At 44.2% G+C, this 25,685-nt stretch overlaps 3 protein-coding genes and 1 pseudogene across 4 annotated transcripts in view; 3 read left to right on the forward strand and 1 right to left on the reverse strand.

Annotated features, from left to right (window-relative positions):
• GatB (glutamyl-tRNA(Gln) amidotransferase subunit B, mitochondrial) overlaps positions 1-25,685 on the reverse strand; it is a 449,912-nt gene that overhangs the window by 341,160 nt on the left and 83,067 nt on the right. The gene's annotated exons all lie outside the window — the stretch shown is intronic.
• Positions 620-7,687, forward strand: LOC123762916 (uncharacterized). Of its 2 annotated transcripts, none has more exons than XM_045749691.2 (2): positions 620-673; positions 6,268-7,687. In XM_045749691.2, the coding sequence occupies exon 2, from the start codon at positions 6,273-6,275 to the stop codon at positions 7,494-7,496; it is 1,224 nt and encodes a 407-aa protein (XP_045605647.1). In that variant the 5' UTR covers positions 620-673; positions 6,268-6,272; the 3' UTR covers positions 7,497-7,687. The 2 variants fall into 2 exon arrangements, with proteins under 2 accessions (XP_045605647.1, XP_045605649.1); XM_045749693.2 differs by lacking the exon at positions 6,268-7,687 and adding an exon at positions 4,806-6,117 and having other exon boundaries at positions 627-673.
• On the forward strand, positions 22,722-23,940 carry LOC123763119 (uncharacterized). Its single transcript, XM_045750068.2, has one exon. The coding sequence runs from the start codon at positions 22,722-22,724 to the stop codon at positions 23,907-23,909; it is 1,188 nt and encodes a 395-aa protein (XP_045606024.1). The 3' UTR covers positions 23,910-23,940.
• Positions 24,286-25,496, forward strand: LOC123763120 (uncharacterized; annotated as a pseudogene).

Here is a 25,685-nt window from a genome sequence, read left to right on the forward strand (position 1 = left end):
TTCAATTTAAATTCAAATTTGTATTCAGGTAAAAGTACATACATAGAAGATGAGTTACAAACATAATGTTGGATTTATACATAGAGCTAATACATACAATACCTAAAGCCACTAATACGTACAGCGTTTCGGGCAAGATGTGGGAAAAAAAAAACACTTAGACTAAAAACCTAATAATAACTGATATTAAAGAATAAATTGTGTTGAAAAATGAAAAAAGGGGGGAGGGAACATGGGAAACCTTAGTGATCGAATGTACGAAAGTGGACTGTTGAAGCCGACGATGTTCAGTGGTTCACGTTCTGTATCATTAATATTGTAGCAGACACGACAAAAACAAAAGCCAAACCTAAACTTTCCTAGGCCTAGTATAGCTCACATATATGCTATTTTAGTCACAAAATAGTGTGAAATAGGCCTAGAGTTCCTAGGCCTATTGCAGTGACCCTGCACCGTTGCCAATCTCCCAAAGCCCCCCCCCCCCACACCTCTCACTCGCTAGGTTTTCTTTTCCTCATGTTCCTTCCTCCCTCCCCTTCCCCCCCCTCCTAGCCCCGCAGCCCTTCCCTTCTCCAGACGTGGCCGCTATATATAATGGTGAACGGGTCATACACGGCACACTGCCTGAGCCACTCTTCGTGCTCGCTTCTGCCCAGCTTATCTCAATACAAAGGTGGGTGCTCGACTGTGTGTTCGCTCTCGTCCTCCGCGGTGCTCCTCGCCCTCCAAGGTGCTCCTCGAGACACGAGGAGCAGCCCTGGAGGAAGCTCGTACACCATCGGTGATGTCCTCAAGACGCCACTGAGGGCTTCTGTTTTGAATTGAGAAGTGTGTGAAAAAGACAAAGTTCTATTGACCCGAGTACCAGAGGAAAGTTTTGGCGATACAAATAAGTGAATATATACATGTTGGCTTTATAGTGCGTGGAACAGCTACAGACGCTCACCCTGTGGATACGGAGCTCACCGGAAAGAATTGGACCAGCACTGATAACATCCAACGGATGTGTCTTTAGTGAACGCGCGCGCGCGCACACGCCACAATGATCACAAACACTGATCTTCAGTATGCAGAATGACCACAGTGAAATTGGAAAAAAAAATTACAGCTAAATGTGCTTTCGACTCAGGTTTTCAAGTTATCTTCAGCTGCTGGTGCAGCTACTGAAGATGACTTCAAAGCACGAGTCGTAAGCGCTCAAGCTGTTTGTTTTTTCAATTTCACTGTAGTCATTCTGTGTGTGTGTGTGTGTGTGTGTGTGTGTGTGTGTGTGTGTGTGTGTGTGTGTGTGTGTGTGTGTGTGTGTGTGTGTATTTCATTCACCTCGGGTATTAGGAGCCTCGACCACCTAACCACCAGCATGGGAAACATACGCTCTATCAACTGCATTATTGGGCTAGCCTTGTAAGGGAGAAATTCTAAGACAACTAACTGCTAGTCAGTGGAACTTGTCATCCCCGTGGCTGCCTCTTGAGCACAGGGGAATTAGATTATCCACGCTCAGAGTCATATAACTGAATGATATGTTACATCCACACTAGTGTGGTAAACAGTTGATATAACTCAGGGCGTATATTGCCTATTTCTCCTGTGCTCCAGTATATATATAGTAGTAGGCATCCATCAGTCTCGGGAGACTACGGAGTTGCGCTCTGGTTGTCGGTCTGGAGTGGCCTCTCCAGGGCTCTAGGGCGCAAAGCCAGGGTAGGTTGATACGGAGGAGAAGCTGTTACCCATGCAGCAGGTCTCCACGGCGCCGAAAGTCTCCAATGGAATATATATATATATTAAAAATTACCTATGCAGGTAATATTACCTAGTTCTTCTGTGCTCGAGTGACTCACTTATCCAGTCAGTCAGTGTGGTGTAGCGGGTAAGGTACTATACGCCAAGGTGTATGGAGCGCCAAGCTGGGGTTGCTGACACAGGTACGCCGCGGGAAACTGTCCAGTGGACTGTCTAGGCAACAGGGCTGAGACGTCCTTCCCCAGGGCGAATGCTAGTGCACGCACGTACGCATAAACATACATACACTGTAGTGCAGTGGGCTACGTCGTGGGCTCAAAACCAAGGACCGCGAAATCGATCCCCGTAACAGGACAGAAGCGTTTGGGCGACGTTTCCTTCCACCTGATGACCTGATCATCTAGGAGTTTATAGGTACCTAGGAATTAGACAGCAATTATGTTCTGCAATCTGAGAAAGGTCAGTAGTTGGGACTAGTACTGATGGAAGAGCAAATAGGTCGAGTCATTACATAACACAACCTGCGGCTGGAAAGGCAGGGTCCAGGAGCTGAAAGCTCGATCCTGCTTTCACCTAATTCACAAATAAGTGAATACGCATATACACACAAGGTTGTGAAGGTGTGGAAACAGAACCCTGGAGCTAACGCCCAACCTAACTGCGTATAAATCAGCAAGTATTTACCCGACAGACAAATATTAAATATTTTAACAAATTATACATATAGGAATACTCCACCCCCCCCCCCCCCACCCACCCACCAAAAATGGAGAAAATTACGTTAAATGCGTTAAATGTAGGCGAAGGGCACTGTCCTTCGCCTCGCCTCTAGACATGACTGATACACCAATCAGTACATAATGAGGTGATCCTGACTCATTTCTCGACATGACTCCTAACTTTCCTTCCGGATCTCACTGTTGAAATACAGAAAGTGTTGGTTTGAGTGTGTTAAGATTGTCTATAAAGTTTGCGCTGTTCCGCTCTTTAAATGTCCAGGTAATTCCAGCGTTCAGGCAATCATATCTTTCGTAACCTCTTCTTGTGTCATCTTTCACTCTTCATCTTTTTCTACCGCTGTTGTCTGACTTTATCTTCCCAGATCTGATTACCACTTTGTCTTCCCAGATCTGACTACCACTTTGTCTTCCCAGATCTGACTACCACTTTGTCTTCCCAGATCTGACTACCACTTTGTCTTGCAAAGTGTGATTAAGTCACTCCTCTCTTACCAATCTCAATTTTTTAACCATCACGTCGTTATCAGAGCATTGCCCTCTTCGAACTGTCGGGCAACGACTGCTCAGTTCATCATTACTTGATCAACAATCCTATCTCTCATTTCCTGACGGCTTACGCCACTCACTCAACATTAGGTTGAGCCGGGTCTATACCCATAGGCACATCTGACCCAGAAGTGGGCGAGTCAGCTTTGTACTCGGGTACAGGCGGGGTTGAACTGGGTCTGTAATCGGCACCAGTCGTGGGTGAGCTAGACAGGCAACTGGCAACGCAATACTGGCCAAGTTAGTCAATCTCCATCTTGAGATATTCTTCACTCTTATCAAGAATCTTCACTTCCATTAACGCATGATATTCCTCAGACTACTCGCGACTCTGCTGATCCTCACCTCTGCGTGACTATGTCCTTCAGCATTGTTTATCATGATTTTGTCAGTTCTTCCATCTAGTTAACTCATAATTGCAGCCTGCGCTAATTTGTCCAAGTATCGTTACCACACAGACCCGCACGCAGATTACTCCGTTAGCCACACTGGTCATCAGGCGATGAGTCACAATAACGTGGCTAAAGTATGTTTAGACTTGAGAATGGTCCAGGACGGACCGAAACGTCGTCGTCCCTTCACCTTCTAGTGTGTGGTCTGGTCAACACTGGTCACCACTCTTCACACACACACACACACACACACACACACACACACACACACACACACACACACACACACACACACACACACACACACACACACACACACACAGGGGCCTCGCAGCTGAGTGGTGCAGTGGAAGAGGGTCGAAGTCCTTAGGGCCCGGGTTCGATTCCCGGCCAAGGCGGACACAAATGGGCAGAGTTTCTTTTCCCCCTTTCACCTAGCAGTAAATGAGTACCTGAGAATTAGACAGCTGCTACGGGCTGCTTCCTGAGAATATGTGTGTGTTCGTGTTAAAAAAAAGAGTAGATAAATTGAGGAAAAATAGATTGGTTAGAAAAGCGAGGTCTAAGAGCTAATAGCTCGATTCTTCAGACATAAATAGTAAATACACACACATGCCCGAGCACCAATCCCCCTCCAAGAAACTGTCTCACATGAACTTGAACCCATTCACCGAGGCTATAAGTTACTTATGCTACAGCTTCCTAGGCTCTGGTCCCCCAAGCTACAGCAATATAGGCTAGAACTCTCTAGGCTACTGTACGCTATTGTGCTTCGTCACCCCACTCCGGAAATTCTTTCTTGTGTGCATCTCCCCCCTCCAACCCCCCGTCCAATCACGCTCCCCTCACACCCCCTGAGGCGCAGACAGTGAACTACAGGAAGCATTGTCTGAAGTTAGGGTCACACGAAAGCTATCCCCACACGAGTCATGTTAGAGTAAAATAACTGAACATTCCCCTTTCTTTTTTTCTCTTTTTTTTAGATTACTCTAAATCCACGAACAGTTTTAGAGCAAATTATGTTAAATAGAATTTAAAGTAGTTTCACTACTTGGTTTAAGAAAGATTGCAGCACAAAAGAGAAAGTAAGGAATAAGCATATGTGATTGAAAGTGCCAGTCGTGGAGGCTGGCGTTCCATTCACACAGGAGAGGCGCAGATTGCGTCAGGTAAAAGTGCTCTTGAGCAAGCAAGCAAGCAACCACCAGGTCAGCGCCTCGCGGCTCATCTGGGCGATAAAGTCCTCTCGGGTCAGCCCACAAAGCATAGAGAAATTGCACAGAGGGAGCGGCGCGTGATTGGACTTTATTCCCAAATGAGTTGCCGAGACGCGGGGGGTTCCAATCACCGCTGCTCTAACCTGTGGCATTTCTCTTTGCAGGATGTGGCGTTTGACGGCGACGCTGCTGGTGGCGGCCCTGGCCTCGGCCACTCCTCAGGGAGGCTACCTGCCGCCGCCACCCCCGCCACCCTACTGTCCTCCCGTGTCGTCGGTCGTGTACGACACCCGCTATCAGACCTCAGTCTACGTACAGACCGTCAACCAAGTCAACACGCAGTATGTAACCACAACTCTGGTTCAAGAGCAAGTAATTCCCACCACATTCTACCAGACTCGCCTCGTCACTCAGGTCCAGTACCAAACCAGCGTGATTCAGCAGACATCTGATCGTTACATTGACAGAATAGTAACACAAACCGTCCCAAGCCCGCCCGTTTACAAGACAGTGTACGTTACCTCCACTCGCGTAGTACCACAGGTTAATTACGTGACTCGTACACAGGTTCAAACACAGGTGGTGCCGGTGGAGGTCACTCGCACGCAGGTCCAGACCATATACCAGCCAGTAGTCAACTACGAAACGAAGGTACAGCAACAAACTCAAGTGGTGTCCATCCCCGGCCGGGATGTAGTGCAGACACGTTACCAGACCCAGTACCAGACCTCCGTTGTCCAACGTCAGGCGCCCGGTAACACCCGCTACGTCACGTCAACCCAGTACGAACAGCGAGTCCAGACACAGGTCATCCCCGGCCAGAATGTCTACAAAACCAGCATAGTTCAACGGCAGCAGGTCATCCCATACACTGTTGTCAACACTCGCTACCAGACCTACTACCTTACTCGCGAGCAGGTCGTCTACAACACCAATTACGTTACTCAGACCAAGATACAGACCCAGGTGGTTCCCCAGGAGGTCTTGACAACGCAAGTGATATACAATACCATCTACACTACCCGCTACGAGACCAGGGTTCAGCCCTACACTCAGGTACAGACCGTAGTCAAAACTCAATACGTCACACCAGCTCCCGTAATCAAAACCCAGCAACAATACCAGACCTCGGTGGTCCAAGTGCCTGGTCAAGACCGATATGTGACCAAAGAGGTGCTTCAGACACAGCAGCAACAACAGGTGGTCTACCAGACCGTCAACAGACCGCAACAGGTGGTCGTCACTCGGACCGTTACCGCCACATGCGGCCAGACCGGATACAACTACGACTCTCCGGCTGTTCCTTTTAACTACGGAAAGTAGTCGATATATATAAAAGATCAGTTGTTATACATGATTAAAAGTGTATCAACATCAGAAAAATCGTAAAACATTACAAAAATAAGTTTAAGTTTCCATGAAAAAGATAAAATTCTATTATTGTATGTAATACAGTTAAATAAATCTAAAAAGTAATTCTAGTTTTCTGTGTAATTACCCGATGGTATGCTGGCTCCAGCCGTCGATGTGCACGTAAGTATATGTCAAATTAGTTTATAATGTTATATGCACTTTTTCATTATAGTTTTACCACATGATTTAATGCTACGTTTCATGATCCTTCAGAAACAATGCGGGCCCTTCTTCTGTGCCTGGTGGTGGGCCTCTCCCAGGGAAGCTCAGTTCACAGAAATCGACGGGAACTACTGGGAAACGCCATCGATTTACAGTCGTCTCTAGGAGGAGGGTATCTGCCACCGCCTCCACCCAAGCCCTGCCAGCCGTCCACCATCTACAGCACTCAGATACAGTACTCCACTGTGGTGGTCCCTTCCACCGTCTACAACAACGACGTCCGGTACCTCACTCAGACCTCCTACCGTACACAGCAGGTCTACACCACTGTCTTCTCGGAAGTGGTCAGAACCCAAGTGGTGCCGTCCATCAAGTACGAGACGGTGATCCATACCAGAACCCAGGACAACGTGCGCACACAGGTCATCACCCTGCCTCCTCAGGTCAACTACGTCACCCGTACGCAGGACGTCGTGAGCACCGTGGTGCAGTATCAGACACAGTATGAAACCCGGATACAACAAATACCCACAACTATTGTCAGGAACGTGGTGTCAACCTTAGTGGTTCCTCAGCAGGTAATCAGCACAGTCTACCAGACCCAGTATGTGACCAAGACTCAACAGCTTCCTGGACAGACCCGCACCATTTACAATACCCAGTACAGCACCATCTACTCCACCGTGGTAATACCAGGTCCAGATGTCTACAAAACACAAACTGTAGTCAGAACCAACGTCGTCACCCAGACCATCACCCAGCCAGGCCAGACCCAGTACATCACTTCCACCCAGGTGGTTCCCGTCACCACCACCATCTACTCCCAGGTGGTGGTCACCAACACCCAGACACAGTACGTGACCCGCACCCAGGTACAGCAGGTGGTCTCCACCTACTACAGTACACAACAGGTGCCGCAGTACGTTACCAGGACCGTTACCGTTCCACAACAAGTGGTGAAGACCCAGGTATCAACACAGGTGGTGCCCACAACCATCTACAGCCAGCTGGTGGTACCCTCTGTGGTATACCTTCCCGCCCAGACCCAATACCAGACCGTCTATAGCACTATTATCCAAACCCAGCAGCTTCCTGGCCAAGTAAAGACCCAATATCAGACACGAGTGGTGTACAACACGAACTACGTGACGTCGACAGTGTACAAGGACCAGGTCTACACCAAGACGGCCGTCACCACCTACCAGCCCTACTGCAGCACCACCGCCGCCGGCTACAACTACCAGGAACCTGCCACACCCTTCGACCCCTACGGTCGCTAATGACACACTATCTCTACCCTGCCATTTTGAGGGGGGAAAATATAACAAATAATTCCGATTACCTCCTCAATCTATATATGTAAATGATTATTGAACGAATGGTGTGTTAAGAAAACGTGATCAATTTTCATTCATGCAAGCTGAGTGGGTGTCATCAAAATAAAAATAATTGTTACATTCTTTAAATAAAAATTATAATATAATTTACTGGCCTGCATACATGTGTGTCCCGAACTAGATCATGTAAAGGAGGAGCAATGTTGACTAACTTCTCACAACATGCGGTAATACCAGCACGAAGTGAGGCGTGAGGAACAGTTGGGTGGTGAGGTCTGAGGAAATTTTTTATTTATATACATTATACAAGAGTTGCTACATTCTTGTACAGCCACCAGCACGCGTAGCGTTTCGGGCAAGTCCTTAATCCTAATTTTCCCCGGAATACGACCCGCCAAATCGTTTTACAACCAGGTACCCATTTTACTACTGGATGAACTGAGGCTACAGTTAAGGATTCGCGCCCAGTAAATCCTTCCCGGCCAAAGCGCTCGCGGAGAAGAAAATGTACATTTTTCTTCTGTCCTCCATGGACAAGGTTAGGGATCTATTAAACATATAATTCGGTGATTTATTAAACAGTCAACCACAGAAGGTGATTGTAGTGCTTATAAAATACTAATTTAATCTACAAACATAAATACACAGATTTGTGTGAGGGAGAGAGGGATGAATATGCCTCAAGTGTTCGTAACTAAAGGACACCACAATCATCACCTGCACCTTCCATCACTGTGCATGTGATGAGTGTCGTGTCCTTTACCATGTCCTGGCCATTCACTATGGCACTGTGGTTTCACACACACAATATATATGGGGGCACTAAGATCATTCTTGGTCTTCAAGACACATGAGGCCACAGATCACAAGCAATAAGGAGCAAAGTGCCGTAATTTTGTTTTTATTCCAGTCAGGATGAAGATATTTGCAATTCAGATATTAAATACATGCAGAGCTATGACCGTATATATTAAAACCGTGTTTTTTCTGACCATGGCTTTCACTGCACCAGCCACTCTCCTTCTCTGACATACCCAACTATGTACTTGGGCATCGGGCACATGTCTCCGGTATTTTAAGTGGCCAACCACTTACAAACTTACGATTGAGTGATTGTAAACTGCTGTTTCTGACCACAACCGGTTCGTTTGATAATAGGCTTTCTCATTTATCATTCCCAAGTATTTCACAAATGGCATTTACACCTCTTTCCACCACAGTCGACTTACAACCGACTGGACTCTTCTAGTCGGTCTCAAGCAGAAATATTTGGGTACGTTTTTCTACACCTGATGCCACTGTTAAATAGGCACCCCAAGAGTTAGGCAATTGTGGGTTACATCCCGGGGACGGTCAGTCATTGACCTAGAGGGAACTTCGTTATGATGCACGACACATCGTACACAAAAAGAATCGCCAACGGATTGTAAAACTTACCTTACCTAACCCAACACAAACGAACTTGACTAAACCCAACGGAGTCTAATACAGCCAATACTTCCTAACCTAATATATATATATTCGGCTTTAAGAAACGGAAGGAAAGTATAAATAACTTAAGCGACTGAATCCTTTTCGGATGTATTTAATTATCTCAATAAACTTACATGAACTTGATGCGAGCCTTGACGAATCTTGCGAACAACGTGAACGCAATTAATCTCGTTAATCCTCCCCTTGTTAATCCCAACAAGTTTTCATCGCCAAAAGTGTGGAACCAGCCATATCTGCCCGCGTACTGACGACAGCTTGGGATAGTTCAGAATTATAGATGTGAAAGTGAAATGAATTTTGCATGCACTGAAAGGCGAAGCCGGAGAAGCGGTCGCAGAATGGATTGTGGAGATTCTTAAACCCTTTTACATAACGCTGCCAGGTCAGGCACGGCGCTTTGATTATCATATGTATTTTCAGTATTCCTTATTAAGAAGACCTAATACCTGCTGCCTGGCCTCTTACTAATAGCTAATCAGTTTTGCAAGTACAACACAATGGGGGAGGTGCATTGAATACGACACTTCATCAATTATCAATATAATCACATATAATCACTTTCCCATCACCTCATATATAATCCTAAAGGAAGTATTACTACACTTAATATACACACAAATGTCTCTCTCATAGGACATTAAGCGCTCCTCGATGATCAGTCGATGCAGTCTTGTCAGCTACCGTGTTTCCTCAACACACTGTACCGTCCTCAACCAGTACTGGGAAACACCAACGAGTCTACCCTAGCCACGGGGCAGCCAAAACAGTCTCACCAGGTGCTCTTCGTGCACGTCCACAATCACTCTCCAGCCTGGTGCTGGCAGAGAACATCAGCCTCGCGCTGCTGGGCCTCTTCACGTACAAATACAAGGGTTCCGAACCCCTGGCAGGAGCTTCTTGCAACTCGCTGGTTACACTCCTCCGTAGCACCTGTCAGTCATCTCTTCCACTAGCCAGTCCCGGGTACGCTGAATTCTGTCACTGCCACTTCACAGGCAGACAGTAGAACACTACACAGTTCTTCTCCGGCGGCGGCTCACTGCTTCCGTAAAGCAGAATGGAGTAGAGAGATATTGGCTGCCCTGGGTAGACTGACTGTCCTCCTACCACAGCAGCCCTACGTCGACTCTGTGGATACAGACACGTCATCAGTACATGGGACACTAGGAAACACCACTTACGATCTCTGACATAGACATACAACTCCTCCTACAGTAGATGGCGCTGATTTTCTAGGCGCCACCTCACCAGAGGTCAGCACCAGCTACCTCTCGAGCTAACTAGGACAGGAATCTAGCGCCTCTTGCTGGTGTCTTTCTGCCACCACTAGATGGCGTCGTCCATGTTGTGGGGGTTTCGGGAGTGGACTCACAGATGGCATTGATGTCGCTGCTCCAAGCTCCGACGATGGAATCGGGTTCGTAACACAGCACCATGTTGTTGTTGTTTAAGATTCAGCTACTCGGAACAAAAGTTCCAAGTAGCACGGGCTATAGTGAGCCCGTAGTGGACTTTTTTTTTACAGTACCAAGACAATAATTAAATTAACGCAAAAAAGAATACAAAATAATACATGCAAATTGGATCATTTTAGTGTCAGAAAAGCCTTTGGTAAGTACTGGTTTGGAAATAAGTTTGCTGATTAGTTGAACAAATTACCGGGTAATAACAGAGTCGTGGGACTGATGGATTGTTTCAAGCGTAGGTTAGACATATATGTACGACAGCTTGGCTGTCGTATATATATGTCTAACCTACGCTACGCTTATAAACAAGAGCTGTCCCGCATGGGCCAGAGTGTCTTCTGCAGTTACCTCCATTATCATGATCCTATGAAAGTGTTAATGCTCTCGTAGCTATAAATGTAGAGGATCAATTACACAGTCGTAGCCTCTGCTGACAGGTCTCGACACACAAGTACCCATTTCCTATTCATATATAAAGCTTTCCTCTTCATTTATTATTAAAAGCCATTATGGATATAAAAAGAGCAGCCATATTATTTTATTCTGTCACCTTTAGAGTTTTTATATTATATATATATATATATATATATATATATATATATATATATATATATATATATATATATATAAATATACTATATATATATATATATATATATATATATATATATATATATAATATACTATATATATATATATATATATATATATATATATATATATATATATATAAATATACTATATATATATATATATATAAATATATATATATATATATATATTTATATATATATTTTTAATCTCCAGAAATACGTTAGTATTTCTGGAGATTAAAAAGGGCTAACATATTACCTTACTCTACGCCTGTGATGGAAGAATTACATTACTCTGTTAGTAAATAGACAAACTAATACTATTAATAGGAATGGTGGCAGTATGACAATAGCATTATCGTTAATGTTATTATGCATAGTCATGTATACTGTCTACATTCAGTCGGAAAACTTGAAGCACTAATGAGATTTTGGAAAGTGTATAATTCAGGATTAAATATATAGGCCATTTCTTTAACATTAGTGATATCATTTGTCTCTATAATTCAATGCAAAATGATCTAGTGTATACACGCTTTATATGCATTTTATAAACTTATATACGTACGCATTTATACAGCTACTCCGGACTATATTAAATGTACAGATAATTAGTTGTAGTGCAGCTAGTTCTGTTAGGGTAGAATTAAACCGCACACTGGCTATCAGTGCAACCTGACACTGATAGCCCATGTGCATGTATTATTTATATAAACCTGAAGGTTGCTGCAGTGCATCCTGTTGAAGGGGGGGGGGGGACTGAACCGTCAGAGTAAACATGATTTTCCCTCAACCTTGGGTAACACTCCACGGTGAACAAACACCTAATTAGACCATCACCAGAGAAGTCTTAACAAACAACACAGAAATCATCGATAGATACAGCGATAGCAGTCGGCTCGACATCTGCGAAGGACTACACATAAAAAAGTCAACAGCCAATTAATGCACAATTATATTCTACCCACTTCAAGACTCCGTACCAATATAGAAGCATCAAGAGGAAGTTTGGGCCAATAGGTCCTTTGCAGTTACTTCCATTCTTATGCTCTCATATATCCAATTAATACCCATTGTTCTGTGTTCTGTCTTGTATTTGTCACAAGTTTGTTCACCTCATCCAAAACTGTTGTACCATATCACCTCATCCAAATGCGAGTATAATTATGGAAGCAAATGGCGTGTTTACAGGTTACAGTTGTGTGTGTGTAAACTAAAGTCTTTGAAAATGTAATAGGTAATTACGAACCGCGTTCAGGTGTCGCGTCAGAATAGAAATAAAAGTGAATTTTGGAGAATTGATTTTTCAATTACCATCAACAGTAAAAAGAAACATAAGAAATATTGAGAAAATTCGTATTAGAATTATTAATCTTACTTTTTTGGTCATATTTAACAACATATATGTTTACAAGAAACACTGCTACCAATATATATATATATATATATATATATATATATATATATATATATATATATATATATATATATATATATATATATATATATATATAATATATATATATATATAATATATATATATATAATATATACAAGAGTTCTTACATTCTTGTACAGCCACCAGCACGCACAGCGTTTCGGGCAGGTCCTTAATCCTAATTTTTCCCGGAATACGACCCGTCAAAACGTTTAACAACCAGGTACCCATTCACTGCTGGGGGGAACAGAGGCATACAGTTAAGGATTGGTGTCCAGTCAATCCTCCCCAGCCAGGATACGAACCCAAGCCAATTTGCTCGTGAAGCGCCGGACAAGTACTTTACCATTGCGCCACGAGGACAAGCGTAGGATTGTTACGAGGGGTCTAATAGGACGAGCAATTGATAGTGATGGAGGCAAATTAAACACTCCTCGTATTAGGCCTTCAATCGTTAATAAGCCTTCAGCCTAAAACTAAAAAACATTTAATAAATTATTGCGGTAATTAAGTGCACATAAATAGTGCAGTTTTACCTTGCAAACACCAAAGAAAACGTACACAAGTAACATGTAAACAAAACAGAACTTCATCAATGTTATCAAACATCACGATACACTCAGCCCACAATATAGTCAGATTACACATTATACTACATAATACAGCTACACAGTATAATAAAAAAATATACCCCAACATATTATGAGTATACACTCACTTTACCTTATTCTTGGACTATGTTTAAGAGTAAAGCACACGTGCTGCTTGGTCAGTAAACTAGTGTAGTGTTTTTAATAACCCATCCGCGGTTGATAGGTCTAAAGACCAACAACAATCCATTTTCATATGACACAACATGAACAACGCAGCTTATAAATCTGTGTTTACCTATCAGTGACTACCTATCATCGGCTGCCTATCAGTGACTACCTATCATCGGCTGCCTATCAGTGACTACCTATCATCGGCTGCCTATCAGTGACTACCTATCATCGGCTGCCTATCAGTGACTACCTATCATCGGTTGCCTATCAGTGACTGCCTATCATCGGCTGCCTATCAGTGACTACCTATCATCGGCTGCCTATCAGTGACTACCTATCATCGGCTGCCTATCAGTGACTACCTATCATCGGTTGCCTATCAGTGACTACCTATCAATGCTTACCATTATCGGCTGTCTATCAGTGACTACCTATCAATGCTTACCTATCATCGGCTGTCTATCAGTGACTACCTATCAATGCTTACCTATCATCCGCTGCCTATCAGTGACTACCTATCAGTGACTACCTATCAGTGACTACCTATCAGTGGCAACCAATCAGTGGGAACAGCTGTGAATAACTATTTAAATCAGAATACTAGTCTCAAAGTTCTGCTTAGCAAATAACTCAACCCACAACAATGATATTACCAACAATAACTTCAAATTCAATTTAAATTCAAATTTGTATTCAGGTAAAAGTACATACATAGAAGATGAGTTACAAACATAATGTTGGATTTATACATAGAGCTAATACATACAATACCTAAAGCCACTAATACGCACAGCGTTTCGGGCAAGGTGTTATCTTGAGATGATTCGGGGTTTAGCGTCCCCGCGGCCCGGTCCTCGACCAGGCCCCTTTTTGTAAGTTTGACCAAACACCTGCTATAAGTTCTCTCATTACTGGAGGCTGGGCTGAAACCCCTACACAATTAATGTGTATTACTGCCCTCAAGCAAACACAGTTGGAATTCCTCATCAAATATGTTAGAAAACTATGGTAATTCACTGTGGCTTCCACTACAACAAAGTACCCAAAGCCTTGGGGGTGTACTTTGGGTATTTTGGGTACTAGTACATAGGAAACTAGAGTATAATTCCCAGGTCAGTAAACCTCCAGTCAGTGTAGACAGTTGTACAACATCCTGCAGTCAGTGTAAACAGCTCTAACCCCGAGTCAGTGTAGACTGTAGACAGTTATACAGCCTTTAGTTAGTGTAGACTGTAGACAGTTATACAACCTCCTGCAGTCAGTGTAGACAGCTATACAGCCTCTAGTTAGTGTAGACAGCTATACAGCCTCCAGTCAGGGCACAGTACTGTTGCCAGTTGCAGAACTACAGAGCAAAACGCACAGGAAGCTTATGGGTGTGAACCAGTCTCTCTGGCGTACAACTATCCTGTCAAAAGAACACTTGTCTGGAGCTAACCAGCTTGTATGTAGCAGGTGCCCTTCACTGGCAGGTGTTAGAAGCAAATAGCTGAACGCGTAACGTCGAGAACTTTCAGCGTAGGGAGAGTTAGTGTGCAATTAACATTCTACTAATTTCCTTTGCATCTGCTGTTTGTCTGTAGGGCTCTGTGACATCCCCCTTACGAACGCTCATCTGGAGCCTACAGCAGCCTCGCCTGAAACTTAGTGACAGAAAACGAGGAACAGAATCAGGGTTCACTCTTGGATATGTGTGTGATCTATGTTTACAGATAATAGATCACAGAATTATGTTCTCTCGTGGATACGTGTCGATTATTACAGAAAACGGGAGCAAGATCAAGTTCACTTTTGGATACGTGTAGTTTTTGTTCACAGAAAACGGGGGACGACTCATGTTCACTAATGAATACGTGTGGTTTATGTATACAGAATACGAGAACAGAATCATATTCATGCTTAAGACTGTTGCTTTTCGTGTGCATTGTTATAGACAAAGCATGAGAAGTAAGTTATATTGGTGGAAATGCCAAACTTCAACCACACCTCTAGAGTTTTGTCCGAGTAAATTCATCGGTGTCCGTATCATTATAATGATACGACATAGTTGAGAAAAGGAAATGGGAACACAATAATTAGCATTTAAAAATTTAACTTACACTGGAGAATTTATTAATAAACGGATTTATTGTCTATATAAATAAGCTGTATTAATAAGCTACGACATGAATAATGTTCTCACATACACCTCTCTCTCTCTCTCTCTCTCTCTCTCTTTCTCTCTCACTAAGAACGGTAGGCCTGGGTCTCCTTACTTTGTGGTTACCATGCTTTGGTTAGGAGGATCAACGTCCTTATAGCCAGGTTCCTGACCAGGCTGTTGGACATGGCTTCCTGCAACCTGACATATGAATCTCTCTCTCTCTCTCTCTCTCTCTCTCTCTCTCTCTCTGACTGGAAATGTAGAGACAATGTAAAGCATGCGAGAATGAAATTACCCATATAAAAACAAGAATTAAGAGACAAGGAAACAGACACGGGTAATTGAACAATGCTGACTTTCACCAGATTCACTGTCACAGTTTACAGTGTGTGTGTGTGTGTGTGTGTGTGTGTGTGTGTGTGTGTGTGTGTGTGTGTGTGTGTGTGTGTGTGTGTGTGTGTGTGTGTGCGTGCGTGCGTGCGTGCGTGCGTGCGTGCGCACCCGCGCTCACCTACATGTACTCGTAAGAGAGGCTTGAAACCCAGGTACAATCCAGCCATGACCCAGAATTTTTTTCGTGATCATATTTTCATATTTTTCGTAACTGTACACTTGGCTTCGTTCTCGATTCACAATCAGGGATCCCGGGTTCGATTCCCGGGCGGGACTGAAATAGTTGAGTACGCATCCTTTCACCTAATGCCGCTGTTCACCTAGCTGTAAACAGGTACCCGAGAGTTTGTCAACTATAGTGGAGTTACATCCAGGGAAAGTTCAGTAGTTTTACCTTTACCTCCATACGAGCCTAAAGTATATATACACAGGCTTCCTGTCCACGACAAATCGAATTATTATTTTGATTATTATTCATACTGAATTAGCTTCACTTTCTAACTCATTTAATTATAAACATATTCTAAATAAGCTTCTTCAGTTAACATGAACAGAGATTAAAAACATGATAGATATTCTCTAGAAAAAACAGAAGTTAATGTTGCCATGACTGACGTGTATACAAGGATGAACGGTTTTAAGAAAGGCGAAATAAATGTGGTTTAAAATATTTGAAACAAAATAATAAATTTGTAACCATTGTTTTTAAGTTTTGATTGTGATTACAAATTGAGAATTTTTGATTCGGGAGAGACCTGGATTGGAAACCGTTGATGATTTATGGAACAAATTACCGGGTAACATGGTGGAGGTGGGATCGCTGGATTGTTTCAAGCGTAGGCTGCACACAATCTATGAATCAGTATAGCTGGACACGAAGATATACTGCCCTGTATGGGCTAATAGGCCCTACATATTCTTATGTTCTTATTCTTGTGTTATCTCTGGGTTCACCTCGCTCTATTTATACAGTAATGTCCTGGTTGTTCCATCTTGCCTTCAGCGCTCAGCCTTCCCTTGTAGCTTGGGTCCCTCCGCTCAGTGACCAATTTTGAAGACCATTTCTTGACTAATCTTTATTTTGTTTTGTGCTCCCTCAGGTGAAGTTCCAGTACGGTGCAGCATACTCAAGAGAGCTTCCCACGTACAAAGAGTGTTTTAAGCGTTCAGATGGCTGCTTCGTCTACGTTTCTTTTGAGCATACAGATGATGGCCAGTTTGGCATACACTGCTGCTCTTATTCATACAGTGAGTGCTAATGTATATGCTTATGAATATACACTCTTTATATGTTTCCTGTCTACTCTGATGTCTTGGTTAAAGTCAGAAACCATTTTTCAGACCTCCTCTAGAGTGCTTGTAAATCATGTTCCAACATACCAAAGACCTGTACCGATTGTCCTTCAGTTTTGATTCATCAAAAAACACTGACGTGGATTTTTTTTATTTATTTATTTATACAAGAATTCTTACATTCTTGTACCGCCACTAGCACGCATAGCTTTTCGAGTAAGTCCTTAATCCTAATTTCCCCCGAATACGACCCGCCAAACTCCACCAGGTGGGTTGTTAAACTGCTGGGTGAACAGAGGCTACAGTTAAGGATTGGCGCCCAGCAAATCCTCCCGGCCAGGATACAAACTCAGGCCAAAGCGCTCGCGAAACACCATGCGAGTGTGTTACCATTTCGCCACGGGAGACGGCAAATGCCTATTTCCTCTGTCAGGGTTATGATGTACATCAGGTACAAGTGCATCATTGGCACTCATTACCGCTCTTCACCGACGCCTCCGCTCTCACTCTCACCTTCATATGAGAGACTTCTTACCGACCCCGACCACGCCTCCACACACTCCACCTTCATGCTCTCTTGTGTGGACACTATCCAACTTCTGTTGTCTTGTGTGTGTGTGTGTGTGTGTGCACGCGCGTTGGTCTGTGTGCACGTGCGTTGGTGTGTGTACTCACCTATTTATGCTTGCGGGGATTGAGCTTTGGCTCTTTGCTCCCGCCTCTCAACTGTCAATCAACTGGTGTACAGATTCCTGAGCCTACTGGGTTCTATCATATCTACATTTGAAACTGTGTATGGAGTCAGCCTCCACCACATCACTGCCTAATGCATTCCATCGAATGTGTATGTATGATGGTGTGCATTTACTCTTTGAGCTTTCAAGATCGAGTTATTAGCTCTTGAACCCCGCCTTTCTAACAGCCGGTTGCCCTCATATATCTATAGCATATTTTTCTCTCCCATGCACACACACACACACACACACACACACACACACACACACACACACACACACACACACACACACACACACACACACACACACACATCCCTGGATGCAGCCCATAGCAGCTGTTTAACTCCCAGGTACCTATTTACTGCTAGGTAAACAGATAAATCAGTTAAAAGAAATTCTGCTCATTTGCTTCTTCGGCTTGGAATCGAACCCAGGACTACAAGCCAGAGCGTTGTTCGCTACGTTCAAGCCATCCAGCGGCCGACTCAAAAGACACATTCATCAATTTTAACGAATTATGTATTAAAAACAGGTTTCTGTTCATTTATTATATTATATAATAATAATAAAGTTCTATGTATAAGGCGTAGATGAGGTCAGGTGTTAAGGTTCTGTTGGCGATTATTTGTATTGGCTGTACGTGGGTGAAGCAGAGTTGGGGTTGAAGCAGCGGGCGTGATTGTGGCAGTGTTTGAGGAATCTTTGCACGTCTTCAATTGTGAGTCGTGCGTAAAGCGTTTTCCTTCATAAACTGTGGGTTTGGCGGTTGCGTGAAGTGAACATTTGGATTCTGACGTCGGGCTGAGTACTTGGCCAATGTTTTGTGGATTGGCGCAACAAAACGTGAGATACATTCATTAATATGAGATGGAAACCGGAGCAAAAAGAAGCAGGTGTGTAGAGCATGCAGGTACAACACAGCAACACGCCCTCATTAATAATGGTCAGATGTTCATTAATCCAGCGGCCGTCCACCCTGTTTACGCACGATGAACACCTTACTTATGACTTGCAACTGCTTACGTTCAAACTTTTCCTTTTTGAAGTTGCTTATGGAGTTCTTGACAATTTCTTCTTATAGACCATCCCACTTGCTGGCAAGTTTTACATTAAAGAAATGTTCTTGATAGTTCCCCGGCACACTACGTCTCCAGTTCCACTCGTGTTCCCTGGCACTGCTGTTTCTCAAGTAAACCTTTAGTACTTTGTCCAGTATCAATTACCTTCAATATCTTATACATTGTTATATGTCCTGTTACTTCATTCCTTCAGCTTTATGGGGTTGAGTTGTCTCAGTCTCTCGGTGTGACAGTCCTCTCAGTTATGGGACCAATTATGTCGCATGTTTCTGAAATATCTCTAGTTTTATTGCGTGCTCGTTTATGTAGGAACTTCAGATCGGGGCTGCATTTTCAAGTAATGGTATTACGTAGGTTGTATATGATGTTGTGAAGACTCCTTATATTAGTACCTGAAAGTTACTTTTGCCAACTTGAATTATATTGCAGATATTTGGTAATGTATTATTTAGGTGCCTGGCTTGGAGCTGAATAAAGTTACAGATCTTTCTATTTTTTTGTTACCATTAGTTATTTCTCTGTTAGACTGCACTACCCCTGTAGTCTTCTTTTCAAAATTCTATCTTTATTAGTCTGCATTTATCCATGTTGAAGTCCTACCTAGTCATATTTATAACCATTTCTGCAGTGCATCCAGATCCCTCTCGTAGTCTTCCTCGCTTCTACCTATCACCAGGTGTACAGCATCTGCACACATCACTCATGACCTCCAACTACTATCTTCTCTCTCTCTCTTGACAGGTACTCTGTTTCCTTCCTGAGAGGCATCACCTCTCAAGCTTGTATAGAAGCCCTGTAGGGCACAATGAAATTAAACGCTTTCTGGAGATCAAGAAATACACAGTTTCATCCCGTTTTCTCTTGTCTTCTGGTCGAAGAATCCATAAATATCCGACATTATTTACCTTCACTTGAGCCATACTGGTTCAGCACGAGTCTCTCTCCTGGACCCTGCTGGGTTAGTGACAGTTCAGCGAGCTCCTGATGTCACTTTTTCATTTTAAATCATCACGTTAGCTGCATTCTATCTCTGACAACCATTTGTTTATAATGTAGAGTTGAAAAGAAAAGTAATGGGATGGCTCATTACCTCTGCTGCCTCTTTTAAGCTCCATTGTGAGATTTTGTCTAGTTCGAAACAGCTTTCATTCTCTACACTGCAGAGAAAACACTGTAGACTGTAGACTCGGTGTCTACAGTACCTCCAAGTGCCTCTTCATCTCGTCTACCGTCTCCTGCATGTCTTCACTTAGTCCTTCACAGGTCATGGTCTGAAACTAGAGACCTCCCCTGGGAGCTCCGTCTCATGTATAAATACTCGCAGGAAACTTTCATGTAATAAATGACCCGGGGGAGGTAGTGAAGCGGAAGGAGTCGCACGGCACATGACGCACTACGGTAACTGTTGGTAATACAGCCCCATAATGATCAGGACTTTCGTCTCTTGTAGTTGTAGTTGTTGTTGATGATGATGATGATGAGATGTCAGCTGCTGCCGCCTCCCTTCAGCCCTCTCTCCCTTCCCATCCTCCTCCCCCCGGCCAACGTCCTTCCTCCAAGCCCTTCTCTAGCACCGCCGTCGGTATATATAGTTAATGGCGGGCGCTACTTCGCCAGACTCGCATCACTCCCCTCCCCGACGGCTCCCCCGTTGGTGAATCTTCCTCGACCTGCAACAGGTACGTCCCTCCCGGCGTCCCAGTCCTGCATGTGTACACAGGAAAGGCCTACCCTATGTATCCCAGAGCTCCATGTGTACCTCAGGCCTACCCTATGTATCCCAACACCGCTCCGTGTGTAACCTTTAGGCAGAAAATAGTCACTTATGCCTGGGAAAGAAATTTGAAAAATGCCTGAGGGTCTCGTCGCGAGAGTGACTTAGTTCCCTGGAAGTGAACAAAGACTACAATACCAGTGTCTCGGTGAGCAGTGAAAACAACACCATATATACGTGGAAACAGCTGGTGACTTTAAAGAAATTGTGTATGTATATTATATATATATATATATTATATAATATATATATATATATATATATATATATAATTATATATATATATATATATATATATATATATATATATATATATATATATATATATATATATATATATATATATATATATATATATATACACACACACAAGATGTGAGGGGTACCACCTTTGGTGCAAATGTGGAGACCCGTAGCCTCGGAGAAGAAAATAAAGAGTACCCAGAGAAGACCTTGTGGATTCTCACTGAACACTAATATTTTCTTCTCCTACCACCCCCATTCTTTTGTATATACACATATATATTTGTTTTATTTAAACTTTGTTACAAAAAAGGAGTTACATATAGGGTACAAAGATGATTATTATAAGTTGTCGAGTTCCTCCAGCTCCTCAGATGGCGGGCAGGAACCCTGAATGCAGTGTGCATTTCCCCTCTGTATTGCCACGCTGAGGCGCTGGAAAAGGAAGCTGGCAGCTCTAGGGTCTCTTGTTGTTTCAATAAGCTTAGAACCCAGTTCCTTCAAAAAAACTGGTAGCACTTTTACCCCAGGCGTCGAGTGTCTCAGAAGCAATGGGGGCAAAATTGTAGTGGTGATCCAGTTCTCTGTACTTACGGGATCTGGCTGATTCCCAGTGGGTGGCAGCGCCACCTGGTTGTGCAACATTGAAGTCAATGTAGGTGTTAACCAGGGTTGATATGCACGTGTAGTCTCATACCAACTACTTGTCATTCTTCCAGGGGTTCACTGTGATACCATCTAGGCAACCAATAAGAGCATCAGAGTTACGGGGCGTTAGGTAACGGGGCTCTCTTTCAGCTGGGCATCCAGCTGTGGTGAGGCTCCTCTTGATTATGTCGTTAACTTCACTGTGCCTCTAGTGCCATCCCCCTGTGCTTTGGCAGAGTAGACCATGGTGGCCGTACCTGTCGGCCACCACCTCGCTGCAAATACACCTATATTTGGTGTGGATTGAGGCAGCAAGGCGGAGGGCCATAACAATTCGGAGGGCGTGTGGTGTGAGACACGTGCCAATTGCCAACATTGGGGTAGCTAACAGGAAATTCCCTGAATGTGGGGCTGCTACTGCTGTGAGGCGAGCATTGTCGTGTTGTGTTGTTGCAGCAACTTGGTCTACATATATTATATATATATATATATATATATATATATATATATATATATATATATATATATATATATATATATATATATATATATATATATATATATTTACTTTATTATACACGATTACATAGATACACATATGATTGGATACAAAAAGGTGATATTAAGAGGAAATTAAGGAAAGTTACTGCTGAGTACCAGTCTGGTGTCTATTTACTGCTGAGTGAATATGTGTATTAGGTGAAAGGAAACTAGCCTAACCATTTTTGTCCCACCCGGGAATTGAACACAGGATTTCTCTTTGTGATTCGAAAACGAAGCTAACTGTATTATTATGTCACTGATAATATAGGAAGCAACTGCCAATAAAATGTATAAAAAACGGGTAAATAAGATTGCGAAGAAAAGCTAATGTGAAATGGAATGCATATTCGTTGTTGGATATTTTTATTAGTAATTAGCAACCACCAGGTCAGCGCCTCGCGGCTCATCTGGGCGATAAAGTCCTCTCGGGTCAGCCCACAAAGCATAGAGAAATTGCACAGAGGGAGCGGCGCGTGATTGGACTTTATTCCCAAATGAGTTGCCGAGACGCGGGGGTTCCAATCACCGCTGCTCTAACCTGTGGCATTTCTCTTTGCAGGATGTGGCGTTTGACGGCGACGCTGCTGGTGGTGGCCCTGGCCTCGGCCACTCCTCAGGGAGGCTACAACTATCCGCCGCCCAACAACGGTTATCTACCACCACCCACAAACATCCCCTGTCAGGTTGCACCCATTACCTCGGTCGTCTACGACACTCGCGTCCAGACTTCTATTAATGTCCAGACCATAACCCAGATCAACACACAGTACACCACCACCACCCTGGTCACACAACAGGTCGTACCAACTACTCTTTTCCAGACTCGCGTTCAGACACAGGTCCAGTACCAGACCAGTGTGGTCCAGCGCACAACCACCGTGTTCAATAACAGAGTTGTGACACAAACTGTTCCAAGCCCACCACGTCAGGAAGTTGTTTATGTCACATCAACACGTGTAGTGCCACAGGTCAGTTACGTCACCAGCACACAGGTGCAAACACAGGTCGTACCTGTTGAGGTGACTAGCACACAGGTGCAGACAGTCCCTCAGCTCGTCACAAACTACCAGACTCAAACACGACAGCAGACCCAAGTCGTGTCAATCCCCGGCCGTGACGTAGTACAGACCCTGGTCCGGACTGTGGTTCAGACCTCCATCGTAACGCGTCAACAGCCGGCCAACACGCGTTACGTGACGTCAACTGGCGTGCAACAAGTGGTACAGACAAGCGTCTACCGCGAGCAGGATGTTGTCAGAACGAGCGTGGTCCAGCGTCAACAAGTCATCCCTTACACTTCTGTCAACACCCGTTACGAAAATGCTTACACTACCCTCGAGCAAGTGGTCACCAGCACCAACGTTGTCACTCAGACTCAAGTCAGCACCCAAGTGGTTCCTCACGAGGTGGTGAAAACCCAGGTGGTGCCCAACACCATCTACACCACCATTTACCAGACCCGAGTTCAAACCTTCACTCTGGTGCAGACCGTGGTCCAGACCCAATATATCACCCCCGCCCCTGTGGTCCAGACCCGTGAGGAAACCCGGACCTCGGTGGTCCAAGTGCCTGGCCAGGACCGCGTGGTGACCCAACAGGTGGTTCAGACACAGCAGCAACAACAGGTCGTCTACCAGACAGTCAAGCAGACACGACAAGTCACCGTCACACAGACCATTACAGCCACCTGTGGCAAGACAGGATACAATTATCGGAAACCAGTTCGTCCATACAATATCAGAGGATAACCGACAGATAACTTGATACCCAAAGTCCAGAGTTCGTGAACCATCAGGTTATTAACGCATTACCCAGTTTCGGTAACGTGCCGCAAGGATAACTCTAGCTAATCGACAGCAACATGTGCTGATTCCTTATTAAAATATGTACAATGCCTCAGAACTGTATTTTCCTTAAATATACTTTTACTCTACAAATATTAGACATTTTTCTTTTGGCATGGTCTATACTTCGAGAAAAGAACAGGTAACAAGCACTGGTAAGTTGCTCGATAGTTTTTGTTTGGATATTGAATTCATAGATCCGCTGTGATTTAGATTATTTATCATTCACGTTATGACAAGCCAAACATTGTTTTACTGACATTACATTTTCTACAGCAGAATGAACGTCCTGGTGTTGTCCCTGCTGGTGGGGTGTGCCCTGGCAGCCTCGGCGGATCGACCAAGGCGAGACTTTCAAGGCAATGGACTTAATCATCCAGTCATCTCTGGGCGGCTACCTTCCACCACGACCATACAACTGTCAGCCTTCCACCGTCTACCGTACACAGACGCAGTACTCCACCCAGGTCATCCCCTCCACCGTCTACAAGACTGACGTACAGTACGTCACCCAGACATCTGTACGCACTCAGCAGGTCTATACCACCATCTACTCCGAGATCGTCAGAACCCAAGTGGTGCCGTCCATCCAGTACCAGACAGTGACCGTCACCCGTACCCAGGACAACGTCCGCACACAGGTCATCACTCTACCTCCCCAAATCATCTATGTCACACAGACGCAACAAGTCGTCAACACACAGGTTCAATACCAGACCGTATACTCGACCCGCATTCAGCAAATACCATCAACAGTTACCAGGACTATAGTTTCTACACAGGTGGTTCCTCAGCAGGTAATCAGCACAGTCTACCAGACCCAGTATGTGACCAGCACCCGTGCAGCTTCCTGGACAGACCCGCACCATAGACAGTACCCAGTACAGCACCATCTACTCCACCGTGGTAATACCAGGCCCAGATGTCTACCATACACAAACTGTAGTCAGGACCAACGTCGTCACCCAGACCATCACCCAGCCAGGCCAGACCCAGTACATCACCTCCACCCAGGTGGTTCCCGTCACCACCACCATCTACTCCCAGGTGGTGGTCACCAACACCCAGACACAGTACGTGACCCGCACCCAGGTACAGCAGGTGGTCTCCACCTACTACAGTACACGGCAGGTGCCACAGTACATTACCAGGACCATTACCGTTCCACAAGAAGTAGTGAGGACCCAGGTATCAACACAGGTGGTGCCCACAACCATCTACACCCAACAGGTGGTACCATCTGTGGTCAACCTGCCAGCCCAGACCCAGTATATCACCGTCACCAGAACCTCCGTCAGCACCCAGCAGCTGCCAGGCCAGACCCGCACCCAATATCAGACCACAACCATCTTCAACACCAACTACGTCACCTCAACAGTTGTCAACCAGCAGTACAACACCGTGACGGCCACCAGTACCTACCAGCCCACCTGTAACACCGGCTACAACTACCGAGCACCATCGAAGCCATTCAGCCCTTATGGTCGTTAAGATACTGTGCAGACGAGTGATTAAGTTAACGTTACCTTACTTATACAAGTCAATTTAAAACGAAGACCCGTGATGTTTAAGTGAAGCATATCTAACTAATTAGTCACAGAATGATTATATTGTTGAGTGCTACACTTTTCCATCCTAATACACTTATTATGATGTTATTTAATAAAAATCAGTAAAAAC

The sequence above is a fragment of the Procambarus clarkii genome, chromosome 47 (genome assembly GCF_040958095.1).
Source record: "Procambarus clarkii isolate CNS0578487 chromosome 47, FALCON_Pclarkii_2.0, whole genome shotgun sequence".
NCBI classification, from domain to species: domain Eukaryota; kingdom Metazoa; phylum Arthropoda; class Malacostraca; order Decapoda; family Cambaridae; genus Procambarus; species Procambarus clarkii.

Bases quoted from the DNA above. Each gene is read 5' to 3' on its own strand.
- LOC123762916 (XM_045749691.2), top strand. From the start codon at position 6,273: ATGCGGGCCCTTCTTCTGTGCCTGGTGGTGGGCCTCTCCCAGGGAAGC.
- LOC123763119 (XM_045750068.2), top strand. From the start codon at position 22,722: ATGTGGCGTTTGACGGCGACGCTGCTGGTGGTGGCCCTGGCCTCGGCC.